Source organism: Lepus europaeus, chromosome X, assembly GCF_033115175.1.
Source record: "Lepus europaeus isolate LE1 chromosome X, mLepTim1.pri, whole genome shotgun sequence".
In the NCBI taxonomy this organism is placed as follows: domain Eukaryota; kingdom Metazoa; phylum Chordata; class Mammalia; order Lagomorpha; family Leporidae; genus Lepus; species Lepus europaeus.
Window position 1 is genome coordinate 123719787 of NC_084850.1, and position 17011 is coordinate 123736797.

The window sequence follows — 17011 nt, forward strand, 5'->3', positions numbered from 1 at the left end:
GACCAATACAAAATAAATGTCCGAGTAGCTACCTTCGGCTGACCCCTCTCTCGGAACTGAGCAGTCGGAGGGCGCAGGCCACCAGGCCTCTGGGAACACCTTCAGAGGCCGCACATTCGGATTTCCGATTTGCGTGGCGGCCTTAGCACGCTTGCCTTGGCCCCACCTCCAATTATTTCACTTCTCGGTCCAGTCTTTCCTGAGGTTCGCCAGCAAGAATCCACCCCGCAATTATCTCCCCTCACGCGCGCATGGGGGGATATTAACCACGAACGCGCTGGAGAAGAAAGGTACAGATGGGTCTTTTATTGAACACTTGGAAATGTTTCCAAGGCTTTTGTTTTCTTCCCCCATTCATTCCTGCCGGATCCCTCGGATCTGCCAACTTCAGTTCCCCGAGGCTGAGGCGGCAGGGCCCGGCCCGTTCAGAGCCCCCGCTAGGGGGCGCGCTCTGGCCGTGGCGCCGAGCCGAGCCCGCGCAGGGGGCTGCGGGGAGGGCGGCGAGGAGGGCGCGGACGGCCCGGGTCGGCGCGGCCTCGGGACCGCAGCCGGCGCTGGGGCCCTCGCTGCTCCCTACCCCAGCTCCCACCGCGCCCCCGCCCCCTTTCCGGACTCCCCGGGAGCAGGAGCTCCTGAGTCAAGGCTGCACTGGGGACGCCGTGACCCCGGACGCACCCGGAGGCCCGCCGTCAGGAGTTGGGAGAGGAGAAAACAGATGGTGGTGATGTCAGGGCGTAGAGAAGTTCTCCCTGTGGGGTCTGCAGACCTGGGGGATGGGGACGGCAGGGGGTGGAGGGCTGTCGCAGAGGACTCGGGGTGACAGCCCAGAGCCCGACCACTGGTCTCTCGCTCGTGGGAGGGGACGCACGCCCTCCTTCTGAGGCTGCGACCGGCTCGCCCAGCTTTGTGCCTGCAGCAGAGCTTAGGAAAGCTTCAGTGGCCTCCTGGAAGGACCGGAGCTGGGGTGCAGGGGTCTTTTCTCTCTGGTTCCGTTTTTCCCGCTCGGTCTCGCCCCCCTCCCCCTCCCCGTGCTGACAGTGACCGAAAGTGGCGGAGTTCGCAAATAAGGGGAACTGTACCAGCGCAGTCATCACACCCACACGTCCACGTCCGTAGCTTGAGGGCTCGGCCGCGGTCCTTGGGACGCTTCGCCCAAAGCCGCTCCCCAACGCACCTCTCCCAGCCTGGCCCTGCTGGTGGACCCCGCGGCTCAGGCGGAGGACACGGCGAAAAGGGAAGCAAGAGCAAAGGCGAGGGATCTTTCCCAGGAAATCCAACTTCTCGGTCCCTGTGGACCCTTCCACGGACTGCTCCGTTGAAAATGCAGCAGCAAACCCCGTCCACAGACAAAGCCCCCCCTCCCCGCCGCACGCGCCCCGGCCTGGGGAGAACGGAGGCGGGAGTGGAAGTGCAGGGCAGCAGGGCCCAGGAAGGCGAGGGAGAAGTTCTAGGCGGGCGGATTGCGGCACATTTCCTCCTACCAGACTTCCAGGAGGAGAGACCTGGATTTGTGCAGAAAAAGCACACCCTGAGTGGATAAGATTCTGAAAGCAGCATTTGAGGAGGTTAACCTTGACTGGTTGGAGTTAAGGGGGGGTGGGGGAGGCAAATATTTCTGTTTGTGCCCTCGGGCTCTTCCCAGCGCCGGCTGTCAATCGCAACGCTTGTTATCCTCACACGCCTTCAGTTTGTTTGCCTGATCTCAGCAAGGTTTTCTTCCACAAGTAGAACTATAATTGCTATAATTCTACTGTATCATTTGGATCATTGCAGTATTGTTGTTTTCTCTCCCTCTTTCTCTCCTCCTAACACTGCAATAACGCGCTCCAGTGTTAAATTAGCAGGTTGCGGAAGACCATAAATGAATGAAAGTTTGTTAAAAAAAAAATTAAATAAATAAAACAGCAAAATGACTTGGCAAAGGGGATATCACATCACAGAGAATCCTTGCGTGTAATCAGGACGTATTGTCTTCCCTTCCAATGGCTTCCAAATTGGTCGCCAGACTCCAATGAAGTTTATTTCTATTGTTTAAATATATGTTTTGAAGAGGTTGAACATAATTTAAGAGGACCTGAGCCATCCGGTGCGACTGGAAGCCCATTACAGCTTTATTTATCTATGTGTATATTTCACAATAAATTAAAACGTCTCAAATGAAAAGAGTGTGAGGTTAACTCTCCTCCAAACATTTTCCCCCCTGCATAATGACATCTAACTGCCACCCCCTTATCCTGCATTTCTTGCAAATATAATTTTAAAACTACAATGTAGAATGAGCACTCTCAGCGCAGAAATGAAAAGTGTTTGTTCCTTTCACTTCTTGTAGGTAATTATTACTTCCAGGTCTGGGGACAAGCCCCATTTTTCGCCACAAACAACAGTTTTAAATACTTCTGACCCTCAGTTCCTCTCATTATTGTCACTTTTTATTTTAGTGATTGATTTTAAGAGTAGATGAACCACAACCCGTTGTTTTCCAAGCAGTGCTAGGAAAGAAACCCCAACAGTTACAGACCCTAAAGATTAGAGGAGCCGGGAGTTGTGAATAACAAAGTACAAATATGAATAATATCACTAAAACGCAGTTGCCTTTGAATAGTGAGTGAAACAAAGGGAAGAAAGTGAGGTGAAAAGAATGTGGGGTATCATTTTGCTGGCAGGGTACATATTACTCTGGGCTACACTCTAAGTTCTTGTATACATAGTCCAATAGCTTTATGGTTAAAAGTCTACCTACGTAATACACCCATTAAACTCTCCCTAGATGTTTTATTTTCTAAAATAACATACAGGAAAACAGACATGCATCTTAAACCTGTATTCTGACTAACCACTGTGCAGATGTCAGCAGTCTTCCTGTCTGGTACCTTAGAAAAGTTTTCTGCAATTTTGTGAAAAATGCAGAACCCGAGGAAGAGCAAGGGTCAGCTGTAGCTTTTGCGGTTGGGTAGTGAATGGTGACAAAGATGATCTCCAGGCTACTGGGTGGAGAGGGACCTAGGTCAGGCCCTTTTCAATGAAGTGAATGGACAGGCCTTCTCAGTGGCATCCTCACTGGGGAAGATTAATTCGGAAAAACCAAAAATAAATTAAAAAAAGCAACAGAACAAGTGAAACTAGTGTTTTCACGGAGGTCTTCCAAACGAACACTTTATATTCCATCAGTAGAATTAAGATTTAATTCCAAGGATCATTAAGTCGGAATCAGAAATTCTATGTTAACCTCCCCTTTTACAGTGGATGATTAAAATTAGAATACACCCCAGCAGAAAGTCCGACTTCTTTTAAAAGCAGAACAGCTGCAGAAGGGGGAGGAGGGGGATGGAGGCGAAGAAGTCTTCCACCGAGAAAGTTGAAAGCTCGGTGGACTCTCAGAAATGATTTGTGCATTTGTGTGCCTTTTTGTTTAACACAATCTTTCTTGGACTCATTTTCAGCCCACTCCCTGCGTGTGGGGAGACGACTCTGAAGTCACAGAGCCACCCGGCAGCCGGGTCTTGTGGATTTCCGACGCGGGGCCCTTCGGGGAGGGAGAAATGGCTCGGTCTCTCTCAGCGAGCAGCGCGAGGACGTCCGTGAGGGTCCGGGGCTGGCTGGAGGCTCAGAGGAAAGCGATGAGCCTTTAAGCCTGTGGCTGCGACGAGAGAGCTGTGCACTCGGGAACGGGCTTCGGGGCCAGGCGAGGGAAGGGGGAGGGAGTTGGCGCGCAGAGTGTTAGTTTCTAGCTAAATGGGACCAAATAAAAATACCGAACTGTCGGTGAGGATCTAGACAAGGAAGAATGCGAGAAAGGCAGGAGGCAATCCCAGGTACCTTGATACCTCAGCGAGGGCTTAAAAGAAAATCAAATGTCTCCTCTGCCTTCTCCCGCCCTCATCATCCAAGTACGACCGGGAAAAACCGGTGAGAAGCTAAAAATCAGAGACAGTTAGAGATAAGGAGAGAAATCTTTTCATCTTGCCTTTAATAGTAGTAGTAGTAGTAGTATCAGCATTAGTATTAGCATTATTAATGCGCCTGTTACCAACCCTTCATCCCCCTCAAGTTTTGTCTTGAATGCTCCTGCCAAACCAGCCCGATCTATCTACCACCCACCCCACTAGCATACAAGAGTTAGGGGGGATGTTTATGGCTGGAGGGAAAAATCGCAGTTATGCGTCCTTGTATTTTTAAATACCGACTGTAAGTGATTCAAGTATAATCCTTTGTAAAACGCTTTTCTCTTTGACACATTGAAGGGGTTGAGAGCGGAAAACCCGGCGTGGATTCCCCCTCCCCGACCCCTCTCCCACGCACCCCTCTCATCCCCACCCGGCCGCTGGCGATGGAGCCCCGAGCAGGTAGGCAGGGAGGACGTCCTTGGCCGCCCCTCACCCGGGCTCGACCCAGCTTGAATCGGAGTAGGGTCTTGGTTCTCAGTTTCCGACACACAGGAAGCTGTCTGGGAAGGAACGCGCTCCCTGAGGCTCACCTCTCTCACCTCCGCTAATGGGAGCCGAGTCGTGAGAACTCCAAATTTTGGGCACTTAGATTTGACTGAAGCCAAATCTGAGTCCCTTCGTCTCTTGAGAGCTCAGAGCCCTCGGAGGCACAATTCGAGGGTAAGCAGCCTCGTGGCGATAGGCTACCTTGGGAAATCTTGTGGGAAGTAGAGAAAGGTCTGGGGAGAAGGGGGAGACCCCCGACCCGTCCTTCCTCAATGGCCCCTACCCTCCTCGCAGCTGACAGTTGCCAGTCCCTTTCCGCCCTTGGCTGTTAGGGGGCTTTTTCTCATTCCTGAGTTAAAAAAACGGGGGCACGCTACTAACAAGAAAACAATGGCCGGGCTCTCAGTTGGGCAAAGACAAATAGCACAAGACGTTGGACCACCAAAAGAACTGAAGGCGCAGACGGCACATGTTCGCTGGCGGCTGTCACCTTGGCACCTAGGAGACCAGACCCGTCTGGCCTAGGCAGGACCGCGACTGCCAGTGAGGTCGAGGCGCTGTCGAGAAAGCGCAGTATCAATTTCGAAAAGTGCTAGGTCAGCGTGACCGTGAGCCTCAAGGCCTCACCTCCAGGGGGCCAGTGCTCTGACTGGTAGAAGGGGCGCACGACGTCCAAGCAGCGCTCATGGCCTCTTGCCTGAATTAGCTGGAGCTCCAGACCAACTCAGAAGGGTTAAAGGAGGAACTGTAGGAAGAGGATGGCAGAGTTAGAAAGTTGAGAGAGAGAGAGAGAGAGAGAGAGAGAGAGAGAGAGAGAGAGAGAGAGAGAGAGATGCATATGAGAATTGGCTGTGTTGCGTGCCTGCTGGTGTACCGCACCCCCTCCTCCTGCCAGTCCATCCCTAATCCAGTCCTGGCTTTGCGCTGCACCCACAGCCCGACGCAGCCCGGCCTCTGGCGAGAGCCAATCAAAGGGCGCCTCTCAGCACGTGGAGGAGAGAGACTCCAGAGCTCCGCGCCCGCTGCTCACTACACTTGTTACCGCTTGTCCTGAGCGCGGAGAGGGCGAGCTCCGGCCGCGGACAGGACGGGAGCCGGCAGCCGGCAACCGAGGGAGGCAGAGAGGCACAAAGATCGCAATATTATCCGTTATAACCAGCCATCTAACCTACCCCCAACACACACCCATCCATCCCACCTGCCTGGAGAGGCAGCCAGCAGTCTGCTCTCTGCGCCCAGGGTGGGGGAAAAAAAAAGCCCCAGCCATGAGCAATCAGTACCAGGAGGAGGGCTGCTCCGAGAGGCCCGAGTGCAAAAGTAAATCTCCAACTTTGCTCTCCTCCTACTGCATCGACAGCATCCTGGGCCGGAGGAGCCCATGCAAAATGCGGCTGCTGGGAGCCGCACAGAGCTTGCCCGCCCCGCTGGCCAGCCGCGCCGACCAGGAAAAGGCCGTGCAAGGTAAGGTTGTGCCGATCAGGCACCTGCAAAGGGCTCCTGACACTGATTTGGATGTTTGCTGTTCGGGGGTCAGGGGTCTGGGAGACGACGATGGAAAGAGAGGTTACAACTCTGAGGCCTGTTGTCTCCAAGAGTGATAAACATCTTACCATGGGATGTCTCTCCCTCCCTCTCTGCTTCCAGAAAAAACAGGCCCAACCTCGCTTTGAGGGCCGTTAGGTTCTCCTGTGTTGGTCGCTTGATGGCTCAAATCTCCCTTTCGGTGGCTTTGAGTATGCTCCGAAGAGGGTTCCCCAGATCAGAAACAAGAGATGCCCTCGTAGGCCCCGGTAGCAAAAACTTGATGAAGACAAGAAACTTAAAAGCTGATGAAAGGCGTTACCAGGCAGGGTGAGCCTTGGCCTTTCCTCTTGGGAAGATTTCTGTAGACTCCATGTTTTCCTTTTTAAAAATTTGTAGATTACTTGTGACCTTTTAAACCCAAGCTTTGCAGAAAATCTCGAGACTCCCCCAAATGCTCCATATTGCATGTGAAATGTATGCACGGTGTGGCTTCTGGGTGCTATTTTTTTTTCTCTGCTATGTTATTTTTTAAGAGTTGAGCTGTGGAAATGTTTAAAAGCCTTTATTTTCTGAAATTAAAGATTCCTCCAGAACAACCGTTTTGCCTCGAACCTGTTACGCTCAAGTTTCGCCTTGAGCTGGATGCAGAGGTGTCGCAGGGAAAGAACTGTTGGTTTCTTTAAAAATCCGAAAGCCAGCGGTCCAGCGGCAGCGCCACTTGGAAGACAGGAGCGGACCGCCGAGAAGGGCCGTTTAAAATTAAACTGACTTTTCCCCTTTCTTGTTTTAGCCTGCAGGGGCACCTGTGCCAGGCGCTTCCCCTGAAAGGAAGGGGCGGCCTGTGCCTGTTGCACCCCCACTTCTGTCCCAAGCCCAGGCCTTCCCAAGCGCATGTTCACCAGGACGATTTTTCTTTGGCATCTTGTGCAGGGAGCTCCCGCCCCTTCTCGCTGTGGGCTATTGGGGCGCGGCCCGCGCTCTGGGCTACAGGGCTGTCCTCCACACACACACACACACACGGGTCGCCCGCTGGGCATTGCCCCTCTCACCAGCCCGGACCCCGTGGTGGAGCAGCGGGCAGGAGGCCCTGCGGAAAGTTTTCAGGGAGGTGGTGTTTTTCTAAGTTGTGAAACGTTTTCGGATTCTCCCTTGCCCCGGCCCGAAATTGGAAGCCGAAAAAGTGGGAGAGTGGGCAGGGGGAAGGCAGGAAAGTAAGCAAGGGAAAGAAGGAGAGCGAGAGGGGGGAGAAAGCAAGCGGTAAGAGACGAGAAGGAAAGGGAGAAGGAGAAAGAGCTGAGGAAGGGAAGCAGGTGAGAGACAATGAAAAGGAAAAAGGGAGAGCGAGCGAGAGGGATAGATAAGAGAAGGAATGGAGAAATAAAGCTGAGAGAGGGGGAAAGGGAAGAAGGCAGCGAGGAGACAGAAGGAGAAAGGGGGAAGAAACAAAACAAGAGCAACGGAAGGAGGGAGAGCAGGGTATAAAGAAAAAGAGCAAGCAAAGTGGGGAACGAAGTCAGGGGGTGAAGTCCAGTGGCTCGGGGCCGTGCGCACCTCGGCCTAGGCGCCAAGGGAGCAGCGGCAAGCTGGCTCCGCACCAGCGGCTTGGGCAGGGACGCCTGGGCCGGCTGACGCGCTGACCACTCTCCCTTGCCCGCAGGCTCCCCCAAGGGCAGCAGCGCCCCGTTCGAGGCTGAGCTGCACCTGCCGCCCAAGCTGCGGCGCCTGTACGGCCCCGGCGGGGGCCGCCTCCTCCAGGGCGCCGCGGCGGCGGCGGCGGCAGCGGCGGCGGCGGCGGCGGCGGCAGCCACGGCCACAGCGGGCCCGCGGGGGGAGGCGCCGCCGCCGCCGCCACCGCCGCCGCCGAGCGCGCGGCCCGGGGAGCGGCCGGACGGGGCCGGGGCCGCTGTGGCCGCCGCCGCCGCGGCGGCCTGGGACACGCTCAAGATCAGCCAGGCGCCGCAGGTGAGCATCAGCCGCAGCAAGTCGTACCGCGAGAACGGGGCGCCCTTCGTGCCGCCGCCGCCCGCGCTGGACGAGCTTGGTGGCCCGGGGGGCGTCGCGCATCCAGATGAGCGCCTCGGCGCCGCCGGCGGCCCTGGCGGCGCCCCGGCGGCCGGCGGCGGCACGGGTGCCGAGGACGACGAGGAGGAGTTGCTGGAGGATGAGGAGGACGAGGACGAGGAAGAGGAGCTGCTGGAGGACGACGAGGAGGAGTTGCTGGAAGACGATGCCCGCGCGCTGCTCAAGGAGCCCCGGCGCTGCGCTGTGGCCGCCACCGGTTCAGTGGCCGCAGCCGCCGCCGCCGCCGCCGCCGCCGTGGCCACCGAGGGCGGGGAGCTGTCTCCCAAGGAAGAGCTGCTGCTGCACCCGGAGGACACCGAAGGCAAGGACGGTGAGGACAGCGTGTGCCTGTCTGCGGGCAGCGACTCGGAGGAGGGGCTGCTGAAGCGCAAACAGAGGCGCTACCGCACCACGTTCACCAGCTACCAGCTGGAGGAACTGGAGCGGGCCTTCCAGAAGACGCATTACCCGGACGTCTTCACCAGGTAGGAGCGCGCGCAGGGTGCTCGCAGTGGCGGCGGTAACGGCGGGTGGGAGGGTGCAGGCGGGCCCCAGAGAGGATGGAGGGCGGGCAGGGGCCCTGGCGTGGGGCAGACACTTTGCTCCCGGACTCTGCCCTGGCGCGCCCTCCCTATACTCCCCACTTCGTGCACCCAGAACTACCCACTGCCCCAACCTATGCTCGAAACTGTACGCTCAGGCTGGGCTGGTTTCTTTCCTTCCCAAGACTGTTCCTGCTTAATATTTTCAAATGACAAGTTTTACTTCGGAAAAGAGAAAGAAACAGCCTCTCCAAAGAGCACTCTTACATGCCACCTTGGAGAGCCGCGTGCACACGCACAGTGCGGGGCGCTGCCGCAGGCCGGCCAGGGAGCGCTGCCACGGGCCGGCGCGGCCCTAGCAAAGCTGGGACTATTTTTGGCCACTGTGTTGTGAGTTGGCCACCCCAGCCTGGTGCCCCAGGAGCCTGGTGGGTATCGGTTTCGCAGTTCACAGTACAGCTGGAGCCCGTGCCTTTTAAGTGATTGGAGTTCTGTTGTTTGAGAACTCCTTCGAGAACCCAAGGAAGTCGGAACTGAGCCGGGTTTGTGTCCCTACACCTGAGGGGCGCCAGCCAGAACCTTCCCCTCTGTTCTTTATACTCACGGCCCCCCGCCCAGCTCCAGCCCCCCGCCCCCAACACAATCTGAACCTAGTGTGTGTTTAATGTAAACGGGTTTATGGGCTGCACAATGATTGTTGGGAGTCTAGCAGGCAGTAGATGAAGCAGTTGGGGGGATTTTTTCTTTGGACCACGGTCCAAGCTGGGTGTTCAGCCTGGTCACGCTCCACTTTCTGCTCGCTCCGAGAATTCCTGGCAAAGATTGCCTGTGAAATGATTGGGCTCCTAGACTCTGGCTTATTTAGCTGACCTGGGGCGCCAGCCGGGCTTGGTGGGGGGGCGCTTTTTCTCCCACCCCAAAGCCAAGGTCTGGGCTCAGGCGAGGAGCCAGGGTTAGGGCAAACCTAATCCAGAGAGTAGAGAGAAAGGAACCCGTGTCTGCCTGGCACCGGGCTGGTGAAGCGCGCGGGCAGCTCCTTCGCAGGAGACGTGTGCAGCTTTTCAATGCACATTTTAGAAGGGGAAAGCTGCCCATCCCTTTGAACCAGAAGAGAAATGCCTGCTTAGGCGTGGGAGGCCTGAGCCAACTCCAAAATGGACTTGCTCTGGCAATTGTCAAACTCTCTCCTGACCAGAAACAGAGAAGAGTGGATTTGATGCAGAGTGCAGGCTCTTAAACTTGGTCGCCCCTTGAGCTAAACTTGGCCCTCTCTTGTGTCACCCAGTCGCTTCCTTTTCTGTCAAAAGGGAACTCCATTTTAAAAATCAGTGTGTACTATCAAATAGCTAACTGGCCTACTAGCTTTTTGCATTTCCCATACCTGTGTATTTAAAAAAAAGAAAACGGAGCTGGTGTCAGCTGGCGTCCGGGGGTCTGCCCTTTTGTAGCCTGGAGGGCAAGGTGAATCAAAGTGTGTAAGGAGGGGCTGCTCCTCTCCGCCGCCCCACCCCCACCTCTTTCCACCCCAGGGGTTTGAGCCCCTTTGGCTCCAGCAGGGAGCCAGCCTGGAGCTCAGCTGTAGATTTGCTGGTGCTCACGGGTGGGGGTGGGGGTGGGGTGGAGGGACAGACCGCATCGGCAAGTGCTTAATGAACGGGTTTTCTCTGGGTGCTGAAGTTCCAGTGCGGACAGGGGGCCTGCCACAGCACAGCCCCGGGTCCCAGGCTAGGGCAGCCCCGCGCTTTCATATTAGCGAGCGGAGAGCCAATTATTCTGGGCGCGCTCATATTTTCGGTAAACAGGTCGTAAGCCGTTTTACAGCATCTTAATGGTTTCCTATTTGCCTTAATTGTCGCAGTAATAATTGCAATGACGGGGTAGGGTTTCAGCTAAATTGACTTCCCCCGAGGTGGGCAGGGTTTGTAGTGGGCACTGGAGTCAGGAGGTGCGCAGAATTTTGTTTAATCGAAAAATTACCCCACTGAACTCTTAACAAGCTTAACATATCTCCAGAGGGTAATGGGAGTGTGACCTAAGGGGCTGAGGGAGGGAGGAAGGCAGGGGAGAGAGAGATGGAGGTAAAGGCAGAGAGCTGGCAAGAGGGAAGCGAGAAAAGAGGAGGGGAGAGAAATTTTTAAAAAGAAAAAGGATGAAGTCAACAGGATGGAGAAATATATTTTCCTTAGTTCAGTGCTGAGTTCCTCTCCATTTACTATTACGAGGAAACAAAGTATGACCATTGTGTGTGCGTGTATTTCTGCTGGTGCTCAGATTTAAGAGAACCCATGTGCCCAGGTTTGTAGATTTGGAGACTCCAGAAACCACCCCTGCCACACCTGAATATAATAGCATCTATCTTGTCTCTGGCGCTGTGCAGCCTGCTGCTGTTTGCAGTCTAGCAGTAGGCACTCCTGTGCTGAAGGGGTGGTGAGGCCCTGAGCCTGGGCTTGGGGACAAGCACTGGGGGAGACGCTCCTGGGGGAGGCCTCTGCCAAAGGCAAGGTGGCTGGCAGGGAGTTGTTGGGGCCTACAGTGACCTCCTGTCTCTCTCTTGCTTTCTCCTAGGGAGGAACTGGCCATGAGGCTGGACTTGACTGAGGCCCGAGTCCAGGTGAGCTGCACGTGGAGAGGGAAGAAGGGAGGGAGAAGCGCTGGGAGACGGTGTGTGTGAATACACAGGGGTGGGGTGAGGGGGAGATGGGCTGGTGGTTGGGCGAGATTGAGACCCCCTTCATAAAATGAAGAGAATCAGAAACTCTGAAAAGTAGACCCAAGCACTCACACACAAAAAGGCACTGAAAATGAAGACTTGGGAGGCAGGAGGGGAAGGTTTCTGGGTTTGGGAGCCTGAAGAAGGAGTCCAGGATCAGAACAGGGGTTTCGGGGTCCCCAAGGCTGTAGTTCAGGAGCCCCCAGTCCTAAGGCCCCTAGAGGAAACAATCCACTGACCGGCTTTTCCTGATTGAAATAATGGGATGGAGCATGGATTTGGTTGTTAGACAAATCCGCTCAGCTCCAAGCAGGTATTTGGCTGCGATTAAGTCTCCAATCGGGCTTCATAAAAGCCCACTTAGTGCTAGAACAAACAGGGCCATTTGAAGGCAAAATGCTGTTTGATTTCCCCTCCGCCCCGCACAAGGAGCTGGCTAATGCTATTTGATTTCCCATTTTTTATAGCAATGAGCCCACATTGATCTAATAGGGAGTGAGTGCAATGCTATTAAAGGTGTTTGCAGCCCCATACCAGAGTGCATTTCCGAACCCAGGCCTCATAACCAAAGAGACGATCAACACTGGGCAGCCCCGACGGCCAACAGAAAACAGATGTCCCTGGGTTAGGAGCTGAGTGAATCACTTTACAGTCAAAATCAAGCGCTGATAAAGCACAATAAATTCCATATGGCTCATTTAATACACAACAGCTTCTTGCATTAGAGGGCTAATGATGAGGCCTGTCCCCTCCTTTCTGTTGACACATTTCTCCATTGTCAAACAGAGATGTGACAGCAACTCCGTATTTTCAGCTCAGGGGAACAAGTCGTGGGAAAGTTAAATAACTTTTAAAAAGAAAGCGAGCGCCCCCTCCCCTTCTCCTCTCCCTCTATTCACTGGAGAAGATGTAATTAAGGGAATATGAATTATTAGAGTCCTTTCGTTTACCTTTGGGGGGCCTCCGAGGTATTAATTCAATAATGAGGAATTGCAGGGGGACATCTTGATAATTGCAGTTGAGCCTAGAGACAGGCTCTGTCTGTAAAAAGGTTTCCATGTTCTTTAACGACGTTCTGCCTCCACTGCTGTGTCCCCCCCCCCCCCCCCCCGCCCCTTCACCACGATCAAGGAGTGGCGGATATTCTTGTCTAGACAGATTGGGATACACAAAAGCTGCCCACCCAGCCTGGTCCCCATCCACAGTCTAAGTTTTCCAAGCTTCTGAGTCCCCCTGAGTGTTTCTGCGACTCACAGATTATCTGAAGGTTGGGGGACATTACGGATGGGCCTCTTTTTTTTAGCAGACTCTTAGGTCATCAAGTGATTGGGATTCTGGGTTTCTCTTGCCCTGTGTGGCTGTCCAGAAGTCAAACCAGGCTTAGTGCAAGTGCTAGTAACAGCCACTCCCCCACCCCGGACCCACCCAGCATGTATATTTGCAAGGTATATTTGACGGTTTTGAACACACTCTTCTGGGATCATTTCTATCATACTTGAATATAACTGTATAGCCCTAGAGTTCATTCTGAATTTTTCGACTTGTGTGCAGTCATAAACCCTGTCCTAAAAATACTAATGTCTTCAGGGAAAAGGAGAATGTCTCCTCAGCTGTGGGTGTTATGAGCAGGTCACATAAAAAGAATTCCATACTCCTGGCGGTTATTTTTAGCTGATGGTAGCTGCCACATTTCAGGTGAAGGTCTCTATTAAACCTGCTTCTTATTAACAATTAGGGAAATGCCTGGGGCTGAAAACCTCCCCCAGGCTTAGCACTATCTCATTGAAATAACCGATTTAAGCCACACCTCCCAAAAGAAAGGAAGGGCCTGTGGGCTGTGAAGACAGGTGAAGTGCACACTCTGCGGTCCCCTCGTTTCCGTGCGCCCGGGTACTTCTGCCTGCCTCATGCATGCGTTCCCTGCACAGACTTGGCCGCCGCACAGCGTCCCTGGCGACCCCAGACTGGGTACCCCCATCTCACTGCCTGGCCCCCTACATAAGGAATGTTTGCCTATTTGCTAATTGCCACGAGCATTTCTTGCCTCCCTTTCAGCCCTCCCCAAGCCCCAGAACCCAGAACCGCGCTGGGGGTGTTCAATCAGTATTTCTGAAAAGAATACACTGGAAACGACCTCTCTGCTTTCCTTTTCAATGTGGTACACAGATTTTGCCAGCTCTTGAGTAAACCTAAAATAGGTGAATATGGCTGATCCCATGAAAACAGACACGCCATATTCATCTCTTGGTGGCTGCTCACTCCTGAGAATCTCCACTCGCCTCATTTTACTGCTTCCTCGTCATCACCTCCTAAGCTTTCTTAGCCCCATTGTACAGATTAGAAAACTGAGGTTGAGCGAGCTTTATGCCACCCGCCTAGAGACTTGCAGCGAAGGAGGAGCAGCGCAGACACGTTAAACCTTGGTTTCTCCCATCTCTAAACACACCGAAGCACTGTGCTTAAACTTGGGAAACTGGACGAGTGGGAACACCCACTGGAAAGCGTTTGCTTGTCCTGTGTTCCCTGCTGGCTTGGAGTCTGGGTTCCTTTTCACTACTTACTCAGTATTCCGTTGACGCCAGACATGCAGGCCAAAGAGGGGCGAAGAGGGCGAGGGCCGGCAGCCCCGAGGGAATACGCTGCTCCGCGGCCGCTGGGCCCCAGCCGTACCGACCCCAGGCTCTCTCCACCTTGCAGGTCTGGTTCCAGAACCGTCGGGCCAAGTGGCGCAAGCGCGAGAAGGCGGGCGCGCAGACCCACCCACCGGGGCTGCCTTTCCCCGGACCGCTCTCGGCCACGCACCCGCTCAGCCCCTACCTGGACGCCAGTCCCTTCCCCCCGCACCACCCCGCGCTCGACTCAGCCTGGACGGCCGCTGCCGCCGCCGCCGCCGCCGCCTTCCCGAGCCTACCTCCGCCGCCGGGCTCGGCCAGCCTGCCGCCCAGCGGGGCGCCGCTGGGCCTGAGCACTTTCCTCGGAGCCGCCGTGTTCCGGCACCCGGCCTTCATCAGCCCGGCGTTTGGCAGGTAACACTTGGCCTCCGGAGGCTGTCGGCTGTCTGTCTGTCTGTCTGTCTGTCACACAGAGGCTGGAGTCAGGGAGGAGGCAGGAGACACCGGCACTACACACATCTTTTTCTTTGGCTCAACCTCAGAAACTTTAGCCAAAGGCAATACTCTCTACAGAGAAAAAAAAAAGTGGGTCTAGTAGAGGACGAGTTGGGATGGAATGGGGAAGGGTAAGAACTGGCGGCCCCTGCCTAGGGTGGCGAGCGTGCCAGTGTGCACAGGGGTGGGCTGCAGAGCCAGGATGACTTCTCAGGGCGTGCAAAGGCCCTTTCTCGGGGCCCAAAGCCTGGCAGCGCGGCAGCCCAAGGAGCACAGCGCTGGGCCCCGAGGGAGCCCGGGGAGCCGCGGGGCCCTCTGGGTGCACAGACTTGTTTCTTCTTCCCTAGACTCTGTCTTCCTTGTCAGTCAGGTGACCTGCTGCCAAAGATGCCCCCATAAGTGCAAACCCCGACCCCCGCAGCGGCAAAGGCAGCGAAATAAAAGAAACAGGTCGCTTTCTTTAAAGAACATTGAGTGATGGAATAAAAAAATCCGTGTAATCACACAAAGGGACAAAGGCGGGGTGTATTAAGTTGGAAGGTGTAGTGAAAATAAAACTGAATGCAGCTTTAGTGAACTCTCTTTGGGAGAACAAAGAAATAATAGATTCACCCAACTGCGCAGCACTTAACAAAAATCATCCCAGAGAAAATTAAAAATGCGACTTGCAGTAAAATTAATTTCTTGTAGCACATCATCAAACAGCGAGCGCACTTTAGTGCTGTTGGTGACTCAGTTTACCTCATGGAACCAGGGCGTGCTACGCCCCCTCCGGGTCGCACTTTATCATTGCTCTCTGGGGAAAAAAATAAAAAGTCCAAGTCTTAAGTCTTTTCGCCTCCCTCCTGACCACTTTCCCCTACTGACAGCACGCGACGTTTAAACGCAGGCGACCCAAGGCTGGAGTGCCAGGCGGCGAGATTCACAGGGGCTGCAGGGTGTGGTGGGGCTGGCAGAGGACTGAAGAAGGAGGCGGCGGCTTTCGCGGAGCCCAGCTGGGCTCACTTTTAATCCCGGGAATCACAAATTGGCTCCGTGGGGGCCTGGAGCCAGAGACCTCTGCCAGGCGGCCAGGAAAGCCCGGCTAGCGCTTGGAGGTGGTGAGAGTTGGGTGGAGTGTCCGCTGGCCCGGGGCGACTGGGGCCTCCGCAGCAGCGGGTCGGCTGTGCGAAGTAAAAGGGGTTGGAAGTGCCCTGCGGAGTAATCCCGGCGCCGTCCGGAGGCGGTGCCGCCGGCACGGGAACGGGAACGGGCTAAGGCCCTGGTCCCAGGCTTGGGCTTCGCCTTGAGCCGCGCGTGGGGGTCGGGAGTCAGGACCCCCGGGGTAAGAGGCTGCGGGTGGTGCGCAGGGTAGGCGGCGGGGAAAGGGTGTCGCGGCTCCGGACCGCAGGACCGCCGGCGGGTCGCCACTGCCTGGCGGGCGGAAATCAACAGGCTGGCGCCCTCCACCCGCGCCCTGCGGGCATTGGCCGGGCACTGGCTGCTCCTCGGCGGCAGGAGGGCGGCTGTGGCGGCGCAGCGGGACTCAAACAGGAGCGGCTCTTCCAGGGCCAGAGGAGTCCTGGGCTAACAAAGGTTCAAAGTCAGTAGCTTAGGTCTAGAGCAGTTTTTGTCCCACTTTCTCTCTTTATCTTGTGTCTCTCTCCTCTTTCTTTCCTTTCTCCCTCCCTTCCTTATTTATTTTTGGTGTCCTCTCTTGTCTCTCCTCTACTGGTAAATAGTATAAATGGAGCCCCTGGCCTTAGCGTATCTCCCCCCCCCCCCCCCCTTTAATCGAAACCACACAATCGGGGCAATTGGCCCACGGAGCCCGCCTAAGGGCCTGACTGCGGACGCTCTGGGAAGTAGCTGGCCCGTGGGGCCTCTCCCCGCCGCCCCTCCCCCAGCCGCGGTGAGGCCCTCCCGGGGGGCTCCAGCCTCCAGCGCGCCCCTCTGCCCAGCCCTCAGCCCGCCGCAGCCCAGCGCGGGCCTGCGTGTCTCGGCGGCCGCGCCCGTCTGCGCCCCGCTACCGCTCTGGGGAGACGCGGCGGCGAGCGGCGCCCGAGGCTCCGCGCTCAGCTCCCGAGGCCGTGACCGCGCTGTTTGCTCTCCCCGCAGGCTTTTTTCCACCATGGCCCCGTTGACCAGCGCGTCGACCGCGGCCGCTCTCCTGAGACAGCCCGCACCGGCCGTGGAGGGCGCGGTGGCGTCGGGCGCGCTGGCCGACCCGGCCACGGCCGCCGCAGACAGACGCGCGTCTAGCATAGCCGCGCTGAGGCTCAAGGCCAAGGAGCACGCCGCGCAGCTCACGCAGCTCAACATCCTGCCGGGCACCAGCACGGGCAAGGAGGTGTGCTAAGGGCTCTCCTCCACCCTCACGCCCCGAAAGGTCACCTCACTCAGCACCACTCAAGACCAAATGGAAACAGAGGACCAGCACACTCCCGAGACGGCACTGAGAGCGCAGCCGCCTGGACGCGAGCAAGGCAGCCCTCGGCGCTACCGGACGTGGCACCTCCTCGGCTGGCTGTCCACCCGCTCCTGCCCCTGCCCCTGCCCCTGCCCTGCCCACCTCTCTCCAACCCTCTCCGGTTCTTGACTGGAAATATCGAGGGAGGTTTGCGCCCCAAGATGTCTGGTGTTAAACATTTTAAAAGC

The 17011-nt window shown here is 56.0% G+C and overlaps 1 protein-coding gene across 1 annotated transcript; it reads left to right on the top strand.

Annotated features, from left to right (window-relative positions):
* The first annotated feature begins 5695 nt into the window (after positions 1-5695).
* Positions 5696-16801, top strand: ARX (aristaless related homeobox). Its single transcript, XM_062184319.1, has 5 exons — positions 5696-5891; positions 7612-8500; positions 11123-11168; positions 13965-14293; positions 16472-16801. The coding sequence occupies exons 1-5, from the start codon at positions 5696-5698 to the stop codon at positions 16710-16712; spliced, it is 1701 nt and encodes a 566-aa protein (XP_062040303.1). The 3' UTR covers positions 16713-16801.
* The last annotated feature ends 210 nt before the right edge of the window (positions 16802-17011 follow it).